The sequence below is a fragment of the Schistosoma haematobium genome, chromosome 1, assembly GCF_000699445.3.
Source record: "Schistosoma haematobium chromosome 1, whole genome shotgun sequence".
Classification (NCBI taxonomy): Eukaryota; Metazoa; Platyhelminthes; class Trematoda; order Strigeidida; family Schistosomatidae; genus Schistosoma; species Schistosoma haematobium.
In genome coordinates, this window is record NC_067196.1 from 13,986,496 (window position 1) to 14,007,653 (window position 21,158).

General features: G+C 31.7%; 1 protein-coding gene across 1 annotated transcript; it reads left to right on the plus strand.

Annotated features, from left to right (window-relative positions):
- Positions 1 to 2,642: 2,642 nt before the first annotated feature.
- MS3_00001134 (uncharacterized protein) lies at positions 2,643 to 4,224 on the plus strand. Its single transcript, XM_051208637.1, has one exon. It carries the CDS (start codon positions 2,935 to 2,937, stop codon positions 3,268 to 3,270), a length of 336 nt encoding a protein of 111 aa, XP_051073198.1. The 5' UTR covers positions 2,643 to 2,934; the 3' UTR covers positions 3,271 to 4,224.
- The last annotated feature ends 16,934 nt before the right edge of the window (positions 4,225 to 21,158 follow it).

Genomic DNA, 21,158 nt, shown 5'->3' on the forward strand with positions numbered 1-21,158 from the left:
CCAGTGGAGTTCAAACCTGGTCAGTTGTGAGGTAGTAACTCACTGATGACAATGGTGGATGTGTCGCTCAATTTCGTGGATTAGTTGAAGTTAGACATTAACACCGTTGGATGACGGCTCAGTGGTCTAGATGAAAATTCCTTGAAAGATTTATTCATTTCAACTTCTACATTTCATTACAAATACATATAATCTCAACAAAATTCCAACATTTATTAGACTTAAACTTCATTTCATCAAAAGTCATTTCTTTATACAATTCGTAATATTGTGCATCGTCTTAATACAAACGATCTGTTATGATATAATCGAAACTTTTAAAACTACTATCAAATAGGATATTACTTATACATTAGAGAAATGATTTTGCAAAGATTGGTTTATTTGTTGGTAGCATAAAATACAATCGACAGCTTGCATACAACTAGACGATTAGGACTCCACAGTTGACTTCTATTTCATACACACAAATAAATGAAGATGAAGACAGCCAGTGCAGCAGCAGCCTTCGCACCAGTAGGCCTCAACATACACAAAGGGGAAAGTAGGATCCTCATATACTACACGGAGAACACCAACCCAATCACTCTGGAGGAGGTGGAATGTTTTCACTTATCTGGGTAGCATCATCAGTGAACAAGAAGGATCCGATACAGACGTAAATGGGAGGATTGGCAAAGCAAGGACAGCATTCCTACAATTGAAGAACATGTGGAACTCAAAGCAACTGTCAACCAGTAATCAAAGTGAGAATCTTCAATACGAACGTCTAAACAGTTCTACTGTACGGAGTTGTAGCGTATAAAACGACGACAACCTTGATCAAAAAGATAGAAGTACAAATAAACAATTGTCTATGTATGATACTGAATGTCCGTTGGCCGGGTACTATCAGCAACAGACTACTATAGGAGAGAACAAACCAGCTTTCAGCTGAAGAGGAAATTAGGGAAAGACTCTGAAAGTGGATAAGATATACATTACGGAAATCCTCAAACTGCATCACGAGGCAAACGTTAACTTAGAATCCTTCGAGGAAACGGCAAAGAGGAACACAACTTTTTGTATAGAACTCCTTGATTTGTTAAAGTACAAACATAAAACTAATAGTCAATTTGAATGTTACCCTGGCGAAACCAAAATTCCATATATCTCAGCTTAATGATAATAATAATATTTCAATAGAAGACAAAACTAATTATCATCTTCAAACAGTTTACATTTGCATTAAAAATCTGTCTGAAAGTAAATTATTTACATAATGTACTTACTGAAACTAAAATATTCAAAATGAGACAATTAATAAGATGAATAAGTCATTATCAACAAAACTAGACACAAGAGTCAAGATTCACGCGTAAATGTTTTGTAAAACGTTTGGTAATATGAGAAGGTAATATAGATGAGAGCATGAATATTAATAGTAGTAGTGTGTGAGTAGTAGTAGTAATGATATGAATAATAAAACAAAGTAGGTGACTGCATCATTTACACGAGATATATAGAATAAACATAATTCAGCGAAAGTCCATAGACCTTACAAAGATGACATTATTTCAAAACAGTTATTATTATCAAATTAAACAGTTTCATTACATTTTCCTTCTGGATAATTAAGTCACTTTAAAAAAAACTTTGATAGCAATAATATTTTTAGAAGCGCACTAAAAGCGGAGTTCGTTGCTTGCTAATCATTACGGTGAACAGATACATTGTTTATGTCCATCTTTTAGAATTATGAGAGGAATTAAATATTTGAGGTCAGTGGACTTTTGTTCCTCTTCGTTATAGTATTACTTAACTCAATCAAAGACTAATTCATTTTGTGGGACAGTTATCCACTATAGACAACAGAAGATGGTCGTGTTATGTTGTGGATTGATTGAAATTAGACATCAACACTGTTATATACTTTCTCAATGTTTTAGAAATTAAGTGCTTGTGCTCGAGCCTGAAAGTCGCCAGTTTGATTACCGTTCACAGGATCGAACAATTCCGAAGAGTTCCATACTAGGACTAAACGGCCGTTCAATGCTCTCGGGTTTTCAATAACGGTCCAACTATGATCACTTCTCAACCCTATACTGGTAATTTTTTATGTTTTAAACACTAATCGTTTATTAAATATTCACATTATAACATTGAAAACACAAGTTGAATGGAAAAAAATATTTTTCAAATTCTTTCTTCATCAGGGTCCAACACTACTATAAATAAGTTTTATAATTCAAAATGAAACCAACACTAAATAAACGGTGATTGATCAATTCAAAAATGTATTGCATTATTTTCTTCAAAACAATAATAAGTTAGAATGCGCAATTAGATCTAAACATGAGAATACGTAGTTGGTTAAATACAACAACTTATCATTTAAGAATTGGAATTAATTTCAAAATTCACTCTGTATGGTTTTGCTATAATCTTTCCATTGAGGTTTAAGACTGTAAATGATCAGTCTGTTATTGGCATATGTGCATACTGTGCGTATTGCCTCGATATTGCTATAATTCACAAGCTTTCTAAGCAGAGATGGATAGTGGTCAGCAGTGGAATTCAGGACGCAGGTGTCATTCTGTTTGAGCTGGATGTAATTGCATCTCAGGACTGAACATCAACTCTGAGATGCAGGTACATCCAGCTGACGAGCCCCAAATAGGACGAAACGCTCGTCCTGGATTCCACTGCTGACCACTATTTATCTTTTAATTTCAAAATATTTATCAAATAAAAATAGATTATGTAGAACGAAATCATTAATTAAAATTAAATAAGATATGAACATTTTATGAGAAAGATACTAAGAAAAACAGTATGGTAAGTTAAGTGAATGAACTAACTTTTTCTGTACAAAATGATTGAGTTTATTGACGTGTATACCTATAGCTTCTAGTGTATGTAAAAGATAAAGTTTGGAAATCTAAAACAATTGTAATGGAATTTTTAAATAAACTTGAAAGTGAAATTAATATCAACATGGTGAGTGACTGGTATCTACGAAATGTGCCAAAACAGAGTTTGCATTGTTCCTTTTTGTCCTTTGATTTATTAAAAGTGATGATTTTGGCGGAGTTTTGTTCTCTGAGCTTGATGGTTTGGTCGTGGAGCTTTCATCGTTCTTCTGAACGACATCATCAGCACGAACTTCAGGTAAAAGTTCACCTGAGCTACAAATCTTTTCCACCATCTCAAGAGTTTAATGTTCGTCCAATATTTTTCATGATACGTCGTATCACTGTCTCCATAACTGTCTCCTCCTTTGAAGTCTGATTTTGATAATACAGATCCGCTCAAGCCTGTTGATGATTTCAAATAATAACACACTCAACACTGAAAGATAATTGACCATACATAAAGTTCTTTTCTTACGAACTAATAGGTAACTCAAACGTATAATTCATATAATTATTAGCTTAGATCATTTAAGCAATTCAATCATCTCAGTAATTTTAGCATATCGGTGAAAATTTCAGAACCCATTCAAAGTAAATGTGATTATTTTGAAGGATATAGACATAAAAGTCTTTGTAGATTAAATTACTCATAGCATTAGCAAGTTCTGAAATATTCACATACACAGAAATGTTTACTTGAAACATAATGAAATAAGTGACTAACAAATTTACTTCAACTCATTATTTTCAATTTTGTCAAGAATAAGATTTTTAACAGCGGTCGAAATCAGCAATGGTTTGATGATATCAAAAGTTCACTGTAAAATCATTCGATATCAACTTAATGATCTAACGTTAACACCATGAAGGTCATAACCACGTACACAAATGAATATAGTAAAATATCAATCCAGCGTTTCCTGGTGTTCACTAGTTGTCTAGTTAAACTCAATTCATGAAGCATGACTACAAATTCTTATTATATATACAGTTGGGTTTATTATGAAATGATATCATTTAAAGAATCTCAGGAAATCCAATTAATGTCAAATACTCGATCTATGAGTTTAATATTTTTCTAAGTAGTTTATAAATACAATACAAAACAGGATATGTAATTAAGAAACTTTAGGTTTCATGAATAGAATATCCCATTTCAAATAGATAATAGGAATTCAACTTTCAATCTTTCCGTTGTTGTCCAGGTTAGAAGATAGTTACCGATAAACAAAATCGAAACATTTTGATAATACCAAAAATGAGTATTGATTAATTACTGACTGTTAGCCAATTTAGCACTGTGTTAAAACAGGATGAAAACTTCAAATCACGTTTTTTAACGCAGTGTGAACTTCTGTTCAGCATTATTTTAATTTGAAGCTCAGTTTTTTAATTGTGTTACCACAGTACAACTTGATCGATAGCATTCGATCTGCACTAAGAAGGACTTGACACACATGACATTGATCACCACCCAGTCATCAATCAATTGTGATTCTTTCTCATTTAGCATAACTTTTATCCAATAAATGATTTTTTTTAGATTTCCGAATGAAATGTATTCAGTTAAAAACTTCTTTGTAATAATTTGGTATGAATTTTGTCCAGCATAACATGGGGTATGTGTTTTGAGATAAATCTGTGTATTTCAGTTGTTTGTGACTTCCATCAACTAATTTGTCGAATATCAGTGAAATTGATAAATAAATGAGTGTATTTTGTTCATAGTAGTTTTTGTATTCGTGGATGGTGAGATGATGGCAAGAAAAGTCGAAATTCCATTGATATACTAATTACAAGTTTTGTTCAACATTACTTCCATTCTAATTCAATGTGATGATTATTCAGTGTAGTATTCGGTTTTCTTTTCTCGTATGGTATTTTATTCTGTATAATATACGATATTCTTGTATTCCATTGACATGAACTATGCTTAGTATGTGGTTTGTTATAACTCAAAGTATTTTTCATTTATGCGATTTCATCCTAATTATTAATCAAAATGGGTGTGCAATCAATATGTAAATGAGTGTATTTTAGACTATTTTGATCATCGTTCGTCGTCGTGTTTTGGGGCTGATAAATCATCACCTATACCAGTCTTATGTTCTTACTTCCGCATCGTGGGAATTGCAGGGGTCCTTTGTTCCTAGTATAAGTGCTCAGAGGCTTTTTCCGCACAACAATTGCGATGACCCCAATACAACAGATGGTAATATATATTTTTATCTCCCATTAGTTTTTTCTTCATTATATTATCCGAACCATAATGTTTCCTGTTTCAATTACCAGTTATTTTTAGCAGTTATAACATATTAAACAAGTAACTGAAATTCACTTATTGTTGTTTTACTTCTATCTTCTCGCTGTAATTTAGGACTTCGATTGATCAGTCTCATGTTGGCATATTTACATCCTGTGCGGACTGCCTCGGTATAGCCTTAAGTCAAGTGCATTCAGCCGATGAGTCCTAAATAGGACGAAACGCGCATCCTGCATTCCACTGTTAACCACTATCCATCTTTGCTTAAGTAACTGAAATGTTTATGATTCATATCGCATTCTATTACAGACTCTAATTTCAATACAAATTCATCATCCATAGAAAACGAAGCGAAGATAAAAAAGATATATTTTCTTTTGCATTTTCTAAATCTCTCATATTTTTCATTACATAAGATAAAACAAATTTGTGTATTTATTTACAACTGACTGATGTCATGTATATTAAGTCTTTCTTAGTGCTGATGATAGTCAACCAATCAACTTCGAATGCGGTCACTAGTCTAAATGACTAGACATTGAGTGCATTATGTTGAGCTGTATTGTAGCGTATTTAATTATCATTATTGAAAACAAACTGATAACTTTAATCAATAGTCGTCAGAAATCAGTAGGGAAATATTCATAATAATATTAACAATAAACAATAGTTTTATAAACAAAGATAGATATTAGCTAGCAGTGGAATCCAGGACGCTCGTTTTGTCCTATCAGGGATTCGTCGGCTGGATGTACCTGCATACCAGAGTTGATGTTCACTCTAAAACTTGAACCCAATACCGTTCGCTTCAAATACTATCGCGTTATCCACTTAGTTACGAAATATCGAAACAAATAGTTAGACCAATAAAATTTATGATAACAGTTAAAATAAAACAAAGAATCTGTCAGTTAGATTACACAATAAAATGATGTTATGAGGTAAAAGAAGGATAGTTCGCAAAACCCGTACATAACAAGAAATTTATCAACTAGTAACCATCTTAGTTATGAGACATTTTTGTTTCATTTTAAAATTACATCGATTTGTTTAGTCTATTGCTAACAACAACTAACATTTGTTCCATGTGATTAACATCATTGTAAATGTTCTCATGTATTCTAATCTTAAATAAATTCAATTGAAATGACTATTGTTTATTCTTATAAGAATAATTGAAAAAAAATGAATACACTAGTGGATGCGCACTGCTGAAGAGTCCCATATTAGGACGAGACAGCCTTCCAGTACTTCCAGGTTTTCCATGGTGGTCTAGCTTCCATTGACTCATGATTCCAACCAGTGAAATACATTGGTTTGTCAAAAAAAATAAAGAGGATAGAATAGAAAGAAATGTGGATTGATGGTTCTATAAATGAGACTAATGAATATAAGAAAGATATTGTCATTGAAAAAATTGATTAAACTTACAACGGGTTATTATATTCGCTGTTCATAATCTGAAAGCACAATTAGATAGTATTTTCAAAACTTTCTTTTCCACTTTTGGTCATGTATCTATCTCATCTCATCTCAATTAAATGTTTTGTAATTATTCAAAGTTTACAACATCACCTTTCTACTTCCGAATATATGAAAGTTTTCCATGGTGGTCTAGCTTCAATTGACTCATGATCTCAACTGTTGAAATTACTACAATCTCCACAAAACCCCTTCTGATATTAAATGTAATTCATAACCAATGAATTCATTTTGATATAAATATAATGTCTTATATTGTCATCAGAAGGGTTTTTGTGGAGATTTTAGTAATTTCAGTAGTTGGAATCATGAGTCAATTGAAGCTAAACCAACATGGAAAACCTGGAAGCACTGGACGGCTGTTTTGTCCTAGTATAAGACTCCTCGACAGTGCGCACCCGCGATCCCGACCCTCGCAAGATTCAAACCCAGAACCTATCAGTTTCACGTGCGGGCGCTTAACCATCGGACCACAGAACCGGCATCCAACGGTGTTAACGTCTATCTTTGATTGACTCATGATTTCAACTATTGAAATTACTCAAATCTCCACAAAACCCCTTCTGATCATAATCATCTGCTTACTAGTGACTGGCTTCAAGAGGCATTTCATATTATCGTTTGTAAATATTGTTGAATTGAAGGATTGATTCGAGGCAGAGAGAAGTGAATCACTGCCTTGTTTTATTCTGAGTGTCTGTGATAAACGTAGTCATACTCAGTACCTACAGGTTCTGGGTATTCTTTAGATAAACACCCATATAATCAGTCCTACTCATTGTTTAATATAAATGAAAAGAAAACTATAAAATATTGTATCAAAGCTAAGTAGTTAAATACTAACTATACGCTGTATGTTCTGAAAGGTTTAACAATAATTTAAATTTGATGGAATGTGGTTTCAGTTTATGATAAGAAACAGTTATCGAGTATTAAATGGTAACCACTGATTCTTTAACTAAAATCAGTTTACAATAACTGATTAAAATCATAAGAATTGAATGGATGTGTTTTGAACCCTGACCACATTAAATCCTAAGAAAAACCTATCTTGTTAAACTATTGATCTTTTCAATCTTATGATGTGATATTTATCTTTATAACAAAAAACTGAGAAAATGTTTGATCTAATATAAATGATTATGTAAGTAATTCTAGCTTTGGTTATATTTTCTACAATAATGAAAAAAACTATTACATTAACAAATCATAGTGAAAGGAAAAACATTTTATGTTTAACATCCAGAAATGATCATTTTTCTTTGGAGCTTTGTTTAAATCGATCTTATTTCACTACTTATATGACAATTATCAGTAATAATATTAAGGGATATATATTTTTTCAGTAGAATAAACAGTTTGAAAATCATATACTGACATAAATTGCAAGAATATCATACTGATAAGTAGTAAATAAGGAATCTTTTTAAATGTAAAATCATCTTGAAATGTAGAATAATGTTTTGTATCTAGGGTTGTCACATTATTAGAGTTAATACTTATAACCCAATAGCCTGAAAGACTAGCATTTGAACGTTCATACACCGACTTATTAGTCACTTCGCAGTCCCAAAAAGTCTTCCTTTCGTTAAACTCTGAATATGAAACAAAACAGAAGTATAGAAGACGTTCTATTCAGAAATTTAAAAAGGAAGGTATCTATGGTACTATGTATGACCTCCAATCATTCTGACAAGCACCCAAAAATTGATAAATTCATTAAAATCGTCTTATCCTAATAAGGAAAGCTTACTCAGTCAGTTTCTAGATTTCTTCAGAAAGTTTACAAAGAGTTTTAATATTTTGAAATATCTCCAGCCCGCTTCCTGGCTTCTAAAGACTTTCCAAGGAATAACAATGAGCTCCAAACACAAGTTAGTTGATGGTACAAGTCAACTACCTATAAACAGGCTATAGAATTGAATTCCTTATCCTAAAGTAAATGAAAGCAGAAATGAATAGAGAGTTACCTAAAATCGAAACTGTTTTTTTCCTTTGTCTATTCAAAATAAAGAGTATTGACGTTCTTCTGTTACTTGATTAACACCTGATAATTATACATGTTCCAGCGTTTTTAAAAAAGGCTAAAACCCTAATTACTAACTAATGTGTCAGTATTTCTAAATTTTGATAAACTACAAACCTTTTGTCTCCGAAATCCGCCAATTTTTTTTCAAAATTAATTGAAATCAATCACATGAATAATGATTTCATATTGTTTTGTTGAATTCAACCAATCAAAAATGATATAAAAATATATTCACCTATCAAGACAGGTTATTTATTTGAAATTCCTTTATTAATCTTTGTCTAAAATAAGTTTGATTCAACATAAATCTTGACAATTTATTATTATTTTTAACCGATATACCTTAATTAGTTGAATGAAAGTTAACAAACATTATCCCGATGGTAGAGAAGATTTGTAGCTCAGGTGGATGATTTTGATGGAGTTTTGTTCTCTGAGCTCCACGACTAAACCATCTAGCTCAGAGAACAAAGCTCCAAGAAAAACATTAACCCATTTCTTATGTTTAATTTAGATAGATTTGAATATTAAACTATGTCAATTACTCATTCTTATATTTATTTATGAATATAAATGATCATCTTCAACAAGGTAAACTTAACAAAAATAAACTATATGTTATCAGATTCACTTGATGATATTGTTTACTTGACTCTTCCCATTGATGTTTAACACTGCAATCGATCAATCTCTTATTGGCATATGTGCATACTGTACATATTACCTCGATATTGCCTTAATTCACAAGTATTATAAGCAAAGATGGATAGTTTTATTGATCCGAACGAAAGTCAAAAAAGTTAGCAGCATTTTATGAATAATAACTATCAACATTTTATAGTTTCCTTTAGTTTCTTTGTTTAAATAACGCTACAAGGTCAAACATTCGAATATTGAGCATTTTACTGTTTATGAATGAAATTAAGTAATTTAACAATAAACAACCTTGAACTCTGCTACTTTTTTCAATTCAAAAACAAAAAAAAACAAATTATCTGGTAAAAATGTCTTATTTATTGAGCTTTTTTATTCTGTAGAATACCATTTAGTTCATTAAATGTTAATTGTTTTTCACTTAGTCATTCCTGAAACCCGCTGAATGATATTTCTCTGGTTAATTACTTATTTATTGTTGTTGACTAACTATGATTACCGTATACTCGATTTATATTGTTTCAATAATGATGGATATTGTTGCTAAATTATAAGTTCACAATGATTTAGTTGTATTTAAGTATTTGAACAATTAAAATGTCTTATTAACTAAAAAGAATATTTTCCTTTCATTAGCTTAATGTAGCCTTAATGAACATCTTTGAAATACTGGTATGGATTGAAAAGTAATTGATCAATTCTGTTGTATGTACTAATCAACGGCTTAGTTATCAAACTACGTGGTTTTGTTTTGGTAAATGATAAGCAGCCCAATTTCACAAAGGAAATGTCAAATGATATTAACTGGTAATAAATTGTAGAAATTCATATATGCTCAATAATATGTCAGGTAGTCGGAGCTAATCATTAGGAAGCTATACTGAAGATTTACACTGGAAAACAATGTGAATCTTCAATTTAGAAAAGTTTATCACCTCACACAGGACTCAAAACTTTGTCAGTCAGTGTTTCAGTCAAACATGTTATTAATCATCGATTCGGAGGAAAGCGATCTTGTATCAGACTGAGTTACAATAATCTGTCATTTGTTAGTGATCAATATCATATTGCACGATTGATTTAAAAAAAGCATCACAACGTCAAATTACTTAGACCAGTAATCACATTACAACCTAATTAAACAACAATAACTTGGATTATAGATAACTAATTATTCATATCAGAAAGGGTTTTGTGGATATTATAGTGATTTTAATAGTCAAAATCATGAATGGATTGAAGCTAGACCACCATGGAAAACCTAAATCTCGCGAAGCAAGATCGTGAATCTGCACCACTGAGGAGTCCCACACTAGAACGAAACGGCCGTCCAGTGCTTCCAGGTTTTTTATGGTAGTTTAGCTCCAAATAACTCATGATAACCATTAAAATTAATTATTCGATTATTTAAATAACTCACTTTCCGCATACACGAATGATTATTTCCAAAAAAAATTTAAGTGTGAGACTGCATATGCTACGAAAATTTGGTAAGTCCTAATCATGCATATGCACTATAACCGATAACGTTTAAACTCAATGAATGATGGAATTCTTGTCACATTTCTTGAGGCCATGTTATATAAAAGGTGCTATTACAAAAACTAATTCATACAGTATGAATTTACTTACTAGTAGCCAACTTCGAATAGTGTTTCCCATAGTTTGGGGTTTAACGATGTCGGTTATGAGACAGAAATCACCAACGGCAAGAAAAATAACGGCTACACAATATCACAAATTAAGTGAATCCAGAATGCCAACCTACTAGTCTATAAGTCATAGATTCCACTTTAGATGATGTAGTAGGTACGCGCTACTTAGAAATTCCATATTTGGACGAATTGGCTGTCTAGTGTTCCCTGGTTTTCGACAGTACCCTACCTGAGATCAACTTGTGAGTAATATGATTTAAAAAATTATTTAACTGACCAGAACTCTTTTTGAACTTTCATGTCGGTTAAAGGGTAACTTAAAATAATAGTGAACTCAATGACAGTCGGTTCACTAATCATGAAAAATGAAAAATACAGAAATGACTTAGATACGAAGGAACAATAATTATTGTTATTCGTGAATATTTACATTTCCCTTTTATTGATATCAGACATGACATGACAACTCTCTGTTGGTATTTGAACCACATGAGTGGTTGCTTCAATATTACATTGAACTGCATTAAAGAATAAACATTACCATAAAATTTATGGATAATTTATTTGTTTTAATCAAAGCTTACAACTCAATGAGACCTGATTTCTGAATTATAACAGAAATCAAAGTGACTGTCCTGTAAATAGTGTTCTTTCATGGAATTAATCTTATGGTCATGTTGATATTCAAAAGTAATCTATCATAAAAAAAACGATGTGAAGAATTTAATTAATATTTCATTATGTTACCCTGTATAATTTCGCACTTAACAGAGTAAATAAATTTGACGTAGTTTTAGGCTACATGAAATCATAAATAAGGATTACAGAAAAAATATACAGGATGTAAATATCCAGTCTAACCATTTTATTTAGGGTAGAAAGTGTGCATTTTAAAAACTGTACGCCATTATTCATGGTTCCTCTGCTTAGAACAACAATATTCAAACGGAAGTTTTACTATTTACAATCATCCGAGCATTTTAAATTTAGTTCATCTAGTGATGAACTTTATTTACTCTTTTTAGTGATGAACGTTACCTTTACAGTAGTATACATTCGGTGGATAGCTAAATTTCCATTAATTAATATTTTGCGATCATATTAAATTTAAAAATAATGGATCTGAAGTGGAAATTATGGTCTGTCTTAGATACAAGAAAAGAAAAAACATATGAACATTCATATTTCAGAATGAATACTCTTGTTTAGCCAAGTCAGAAAAAACTTTTTCCAAACCAATATCCAAAAGGTTTATCGGTAGTGATGCCAAAAATCATATGATCAAGTAATGAGCTATTGTAAACCTACAACTATCAGTGATATAAATATGATCGAAATTCTAATGGAATACTGTGATCTATGAAGTCAATCATTTCTATGAAGAGGAATTTCCCAACTGAAAAAATTGAAAAATCATTGAGCCAGATTATTATTATTAGCTTAATATTATTGAAAAGTATTACCATTAATCATCACCCCTATCACATTGACTACATATCAGGATTGCCTACATACTTTTATCCGATAATACATATACCTGTTCATTTCCAAATTAAAATGTAATCATTCATCATTGAATGACTTATCAAATACAATTCTAATCAAATCAATCAGATACATTTTCGAACATACTGAATAACAATATCAGACCATTCATGGAACTAATAAAATGATTACTAAGTAACTTGACAACTGAGTTTGTATGAAGGTAAAATTATCTAATGAAAGATTCAGCAGCGAAAGAAATATATTCAAATGAATTATTTCTGATATGGGTTGAAGGAGTCATGATGAGCTAAAAACTAAGTATCAGGTTTTATCACTTGATAGTAACCATGAGGTACTTCTTCCTCTCAAGAACAAAGGTATTTTCAACCAGAAACAGATAGTGGATAGCGGTGAAATCCAGGACATACACTTTTTCTTATTTGGGACTCGTTTGATGGATGTACCTGCATCTCAGTGTTCGCATTTAAAACGAAACTTAGACCCACTGTTTTTTGGCCTCAAACACCCAATGCGTTATCCAGACGGCCATCGGTTTGTTCGACAGGAATCAGTTACAGTTCATTCGTTAGAGTTTGAACTATACCGCTGTTAGGGTTAAGGACTGTAACTTACCAGTCTCCTTTGACATATTTACAGCCTGAGCGAATCATACCGATATTACCTGTAAGTCAAAAGCTGTTTTAGTCTGGTGACTTAGAAAACTCAATAGCTAAATGAATAACACGTTGCGTGTTTGAGGTGAAAGGCACTGGGTCTGAGTTCCAGAGTGAACATCAATACTGAGATACATATACATCCATCTAATAGGTTTCAAATAAGAAAAATTCCACCTACTGGATATCATTGCTAGCTACCATCTATCTCTTCTTCATGTACCTTAATGACAATGTCAAGGTAATCCACTCACGATTCACATATCCCAAAAGTGACTGGTCAGTTCCAGTCTTTAATACGAACAATGGGAAGGTTTAAACCCTCATAAATGAATCACAAAAACAACCTTAATTTAGAACACTATGATATTTGACAGATAGTTTCCATTTCAACAATAAAATTAAAACACGAAGTTCAGCGAAGGGATCTTTTTACAACGAATTTATTATCAAGCTGTACAATTGTATATATATGAAGGTTTTTTCGTTTTTGTAAAAGTACTAATTCCGTGAGGAAATGTAAACACAGTTAATAAAAAAGGGTTATGATACTAGATTACGTAATATGAATAATAACAATAACAATGGATTTGGTAAATATAATAAGATGATTCAAATGTTTTTGTTATAATAATTAAAGGTCATAGAAGTGTAAAAATAAATACGGTGATATTATGAGTATTTATGAATAAAACAATGAGAATATAAGACATAAGTAAAGGGGAGAATGCAGTAATAATAATAATAATAATAATAATAATAATAATAATAATAGGATAATCGAAATAATTAAGGCCAAGGTAACGATAACGATAAGACGTACTTCTTTTGTACGCATAGTTCTGGTTTAAGCTCCTGGATGGTAAGAGCTTCGGCTATTTTTATGCGAAGAAATATGGGTAGATTTGAACGAATCATATAAACAATCTTAAATTCATTTTTTGGATCTGTAGAATGGTTACAGTCGATTAGGTGTTCTAGTACAGAACTCCTAACTGCTTTCCTTTCCCCCTCATAGAACCAAGCTAGAATATGTTCCCGTATCCGAGTTGAAAGCGAGCGCTGGTTACAGCCAATGTACCTTGTTCCACAAGAGCAGGTGAACTGGTAGATGCACATGGAGGCGACCAGACGCGGAAGCTTGTCTTTTATGGACACAGAAAATAAGTTCCTACTCGCGAAGGTTATTCGCAATTTAGCTGCATTAAATATCCTTCTAATAGTTGTTGTTAGACGATTTTTGATTACGTCTGATGTTCGATCACCTTTAAATTCCAGACTTATATAGAGGTTTTTCTTCGTAACGAAGCAACTAGGTTTCTTGTCACAGCTACTTTATTCATATTTTTTTCTATGAACCGTTCTGGGTAACCATTTTCCGTCAGGGTTTTCTTGAGGAATTCGAGTTCTTCGTTAATGCATTGCTTACTGCATATCTGATGTGTTCGATAACATAAAGAGTGAATGAGGTTTCTCTTTCTACTTAACGGAACCCAGCTATAGAAGTTGGTTAGCTGTCCATTCCATGTTTGTTTTTTGAAGATGGATCTTTTTAAAGAACCATTACTCCTTCTCATAAGACGTACATCGAGAAAAGGAATTGATTGGTCCCATTCCCTTTCTAACGTGAAGTCTATAAAAGGGTGGCATGAGTTAAAGGTGTGTAAAATATCCTCTAAATCAATATTATTGTCACAAACGATAAACGTGTCGTCCATATATCTGACGTATAGGTGAAACTGATTGATCATTGAGCTTAGTTGGTCGTTTTCTAGTTTTGCCATATTGTGATTAAAGTGAATGAATAAATAAAAGTTGTAGCGTTAAGAAAGAAAGATCAAAATCATTACCAATTTTTCTATAATAAAATATTTTCTAATTGACTGTTATTGTCTTTCTGTAATCGATTCGGTTAAGAACGAGAAAAAACAAGGTAGAGAACATATGCGATTATTTGACCCGAAAAACCGTTATTTTCGTATGTACGCTTTTTTGGAGGTATGAAAAGAAACGAAACCAATGACAAGAACTTATTTTCCCCCTATCCCCCCCTTCCATCCTCCCTCTCCCTCTCTCTCTTTCTCTCTCTCTCTCTCTCTCTCTCTATATATATATATATATATATATATATATATATATATATATATATGGTTTCAAGCAGTAATAAAGTCGTATGCATGAGGCTTACTGTGTTATGTTCTACTTTGTCAATCTATTATAGAGTCGGATAGTTAGTTGTTTAGCCTCAATAGGATAAGATTATCTCCTCATTAACTGGCTAAAGAATAGCCTAGTGTAATTTGAAAGAAAGAAATTTATAAACTGGCTAAATGAAATATGAATAATTTTATCTATATATTTTATATGACCTTAGTATGTTTGTTACAAGTGTTCTGTCTCGGAACTAGTGAACATCCTTAAACTCTCTAGGTTATTGTACTTAACCTTGAAATTAAATGCACGAGTTTAGTTATGACAAATTCGGCCTTGAAGGTAGTGAATATCCTATTGGTTGACTAGCAATCTACTGATTAGTTGGCAGAAAAAGATATAAAAGTTTTTCAGTGTGGGGTTGTGGAGGTGATTGGATTTCATTGAAATCATGAACCAATCAGTGTTAGATCACCATTGAAAACCTGGAGGCACTGGAATATCCAAACGGTGTCAGTTAAAAATGTTAGAAATAAATTTGTGAGATATTAAAGTGCTTTCGATAATTTATCATTTAAACCCTCATCTTTTTAAAAGCAGTTCAATTGTCGAACATCAGTGCTTTGTGATTAAAACGAAATTCTTCATCTATGAGGTCGGAGTCATACTGTCCATGTTTTCAAGTACAATTCACTCAATACAAATTAATCATCAACATATTTACTCTAAGTTCAATATAACGGTTGTTTATAACGAATATTGTCGAATGTGATAAAACCATAGAAGATACTTCATTTGTTTTCCTTGTTTGAATCTTCCCACTGAATTTTAAGACTGCAATTCATCATATTTCTAGCATCTTAGGATCCATTGCAGATTGACTATATATATATATATATATATATATATATATATATATATATCGTCCAATAGATTTAATACTGTTTATTCAATTCAAGAAATTATCAGTAAGGTTATGTTACTTACGGTTATTACTTCGTCCTAACACATGATATTCGAACCAACTACTGATTTGCATAGTTTTATTTTTAAACATAACTCGTATAAGCGAGAATGGGTATATAATCCTTGAACATCTGATTAATTCCGTCTTTATTTTTCCGATGCAAAATATAATTCAATTTCTAGACTGTTGAAATTTCACTGAAACAATATACTATTTAATTTCTGACGTTTGTACCATGCATAGTTAGTATGCACATAACTTTCTAAATTAAATATACCCAAGCAATGTGTTGTACAATACTAGACCCATTCAATCTATTACTTTGCAATTACTGGTTCATAAACGCATTGCTATCATAAACTATCTAGCATACTAATTCAGTACTTTGAAGCAATTGGTTATTAGGCAGAACATGCCAACAACATCTAGATTGATTCTGGACAAAATGAATTTGTTAGGAATGATAGGTCTATGAAACGTGTTCATTTCAAAAAAAAAAGTTAACATCGGAAATAATCATTAAATATCAAAATAAGCTAATATGTTCTCGTACAAATTGAAGTTGTTCACTATGACTTGTAATCCATAAACTGTTATAGCTTGAATATGAATGAATGATTTAGTGTTATCATAGTCAAAAACTATAAATTTGAAATATTTTGTAAAATAATTTATTTAATTGATGAAACTTCATGACTAAAATAATGAGCTGTGATTCATTATGTACTCTATCAATATACCAAATATTTCATGAGTTTTCTAGGAATTGAAGTTACATTTTGACAATAATCATGAATATTAACAGAAAATCAGGGTGAAAGCAAAATTTACAATAGTCAACTTCAAGTTCTATAAGTGATAAATTGAAGAACAATTCTCAAAACTCAAGTATTATTCAAATGTCAAATTTAGTTCAATTATTGAATGACATTGCCGTATTTCGATATAGGTTATAATAAATTGGATTAACTCCAGATCACATTCCACGACACATTCCATACATTTGTCAACACTTAAAATGGAACTCTATCTCCTGATATCTTTTGTAGATTTGAATTTCTCGACATATAAAGTGGTAGGTTGTAGTATGCTTCTATTCATCCATTGGTGATTGTTTGACTATGGTAGTCTTTCCGTTTATTTAACAGGAAACGGTTGAATTAGAAATCAACATTACTGGCCATTGATAAGTGATGTTAAAACCTGTCTATTTCATATTTTGAGTTATGTTATCAAACGGAATAACATTAATAGACAATCTATCCTGTTGTTGAACCAGTCAACACAGATCATTAAATCACTTTCCTCTTGTTATACTAGATTGCTTAATATGAATACAAAGAATGGTATTTTTGCAATATATTATAGTTCTATACCAAATAGATCACACAAACTGTTTCTACTGAACTTTATATAACGATAAATAAACGATATATTTTTCTATTATTATAAAAATGAACACTTCACAATTATTTTATACATCATCAATATATCGATATTCAGTAACATAGTTTATCGGGAATTTGTAGATTTACCTTTACATGAAATCAAATTTATGGCCTCGAGACCAAAATCTGTAAGTCTTAGATTTTATGTATATCAAATCTCACACTAGCGTGATATAAATATCAAGTATTACCTGGTTTGCAACAGTTTTCCGGCTGATCTTAGTTCATTGACGGTAACTATACATAAATGAAATTAATAAATTCTTTTCAGAACGTCTAAATTAGAATGTCTTGAAAATAATGACGTCATTATACATTGAACATTTACATTGGTTGTTTTTGTCTACTTTCTCAGTATTTCTTATTTAAATTAAACTAAAATTTACAATTAATTTTTATTGTTCGCTTCTTTTTTCTTTTTTTCTTAAGTAAAGCATAAATTGTTAGGTCTGTGTCGCTTAACAAACATCAAAGCTTAAGGAAATGTACATGTATATATGTATATGTACAATTTCATCCCTTACTATTTAATTACAGCTGTTACTCCTTGTTGAGGAGAATAGACCGCCCTTTAGCCACCCACTCTCACTCCGCCTGTAGCTCTTCAAGAGTTACTGCCGGTCTCAAGTCCGGGTAAAGGAGGGGGATTGAGCATGGGGTTATCGAACCCATCCCTTAAAAAAACTAACTCGTTAAAAAAACGCTAATCAGAAATAATTTCATCCCTAGTTTATTTCATATACATTACCAATGTTTCTAAACTATAGATATGATCAAAATAGATAAAATACAGTATGCATTACAAAATGATTCGAATGATTCATGAACATTGAGTGTTTCCCTTTCCCTTATTCATATCCAATGTGGTAATTAACGTCAGTTATATAATATAATATAATCATGTACGTACTAGAATTGATAATACTACTACTACTATTAATACTACTACTAATAATAATAAGTACTATTATTATCATTATTATTACTATTGTCTGTTTTAATATGCTTCTCTTAATTTATATTTTTTCTTCAATTTATAAATTTAGATGAAATGGTTATTGAAATTACATCATATACCTCGGTCATTACATTGACTGTTGGGAGAGACTATAATTTATGGATGAACCAATCACGTATAAGATAACAGGTCTTGGATTTTGGCATTAAAGCTGATGTTAGTTCATGATAAAACCCTGAAATCTAATTCCTAACCTTAAGAATCAGATGTAAATTATAATTATAATTTCTTACACAGGTTTATGACCCTCATTTGGTCCTGGTTATCAAGTGGACATTCTCAAGGTCAGTCTAGCCTCGCTCAAAGGTCGTCCATAAATTATAGTCTCACCTATATATTTTATGGAAGTTTTCTAGCCCCTGATGCATTCAGATAAAAACATTATGTGGTATATGTGTATTTCATTTAAATTAAATAAACTTATACATTATATCAAATCTGGGAGACTTTGATTGCATTTGAGTTTAAATTATTTGCTTTAAATAAGTATATTCTACATGAACACAAAGAATTTAATTAAACAATAATTACTAGTATGGGGGTTGTGGAGATTACTAAGTTTTTTGATTGAGATCATGAACCGATTAATGTTAGACCATCACAATTGAAAACCTGGAAGCACTGGACGGCCGTTTCGCGGGATCGTGGATGCGCACTGCTGAGGAGTCCCACAATAGGACGAAACGGTCGTCCAGTGCTTCCAGGTTTTCAATTGTGATGGTCTAAAATCAATCGGTTCATGATCTCAATCAAAAACATTAATTAGCTGGTAATACACAATTGAAAAAAAAATTTTACGTGACAGTAAATGTTGGTAATTAAACATTTTTGTACATACTTATGCACAGTATGTAGCTTGACTAAGTATTAGTAGAACTATGAAAATGTCCCTGAAGAACTTAATGCTTTTTTACTCTTAGTTTGGAAATAATGAGTAGTATACGATCACATAGTTTATTAATACTCGGATTATAAGATATTCCAAGAAGTGTAAAATCTATAAATTGTTGAGTTGAAATTAAAATTTGATTGTAGTTAACAATAACGTATTACTAAGTACTATGTTAATTAATAGGTACTTACTTTTGAAGAAGATAACGACAACTAAACAAAGTATTATCTGATTTCATTTTATCTGATGTTCACTAGTAAAAAGACGACACCCTTAAACCTAGAAAAAATTGGAAGCTATCATTATAAAATCTTTTGTGAATATAGACATAAAATTGTCCATATATAAAAATTGATTATATGTTTTAGGCACAGACGGAAATCGTATTTTGTGCAAACTTGATTTATCCTATCATTCTCACTGGATATTTTGACAAAAGAAAACTGCTCTGTGTTGCAAATAAGTTCATTAGTTGCAGGGGATTTTATTCTTTGGCATAACCAGACTGAAATAAATTAGAATTCCAAAACTTGCAATATCCAACGAAGTAGGTGTTAGGCCAGAATTATTCAGAATTATTGACTCATGATCTTAACTATTAAAATTACTATAATATCCACAAAACTCCTTTTCATATTAATCAACATATGCTCACTAGTGGCTGGCTCCAGGAGGTATTTCCTAGAGTTCTAGTAAGAAGCACTGACCAGTAGACTTGAGTTCAACCAGGTCCGTTGTGAGATAATAATTCACTAAAGACAGAGGTAGATGTATCGCTCAATTTCGTGAATCAATTAGAGTTAAACATTAAAACCGTTTGGTGCCGGCCATCCCAGTGGTCTCGCGCGCAAGACCGAGAGGTCTTGGGTTAGAATCTCGAGAAACAGGATCGTGGATGCTCACTGCTGAGGAGTCCAACGGTAGGAAAAAACGGCCGTTCAGTGCTTTCACGTTTTCCATGATGGTCTCGCCTCAATTGTCTCATGATCTCAACCATTAAAATTACTATAATATCCACAAAACCCCTTCTCATATATACATATATCACTTCGATTGGCCAAACGTCAGTAATCAGCATGATTGAAATTATTTACGTTTCATTATTTATATAAAAGTAGCTTTTACAATAAAAATTTATAAAGATGTTTTTCATTGGAAGGTATTATTATTTCAAATCTACTTCATTAAACCGATAACAACAACAACAAAAACATCTGTAACAATAATTCAATGAAAAATATTTTCGATTTTTCGAAAAAAAGAAAAAAAAACAATTCCTGCGCCATATATTCAATTGATAATAAAATTATCAGAAGGGGTTTGTGGAGATTTTGGAAATTTCACAGATTGAACTCATGATTCAATTGAAGCTAGATCACCATGTGAAACCTGGAAGCACTGGACGGCCGTTTCGTCCCAGTATGGGACTCCTCAGAAGTGCGCATCCACGATCCTGCACCCCGCGAGATTCGAACCCAGGACCTATCAGTCTCGCGCCAAGCGCTTAACCAACTAGACCACTGAGCCGGCATCCAGTGGTGTT

Excerpts from the sequence above, each read along its gene's own strand:
- MS3_00001134 (XM_051208637.1), top strand. The coding sequence starts at position 2,935 with ATGGAATTTTTAAATAAACTTGAAAGTGAAATTAATATCAACATGGTG.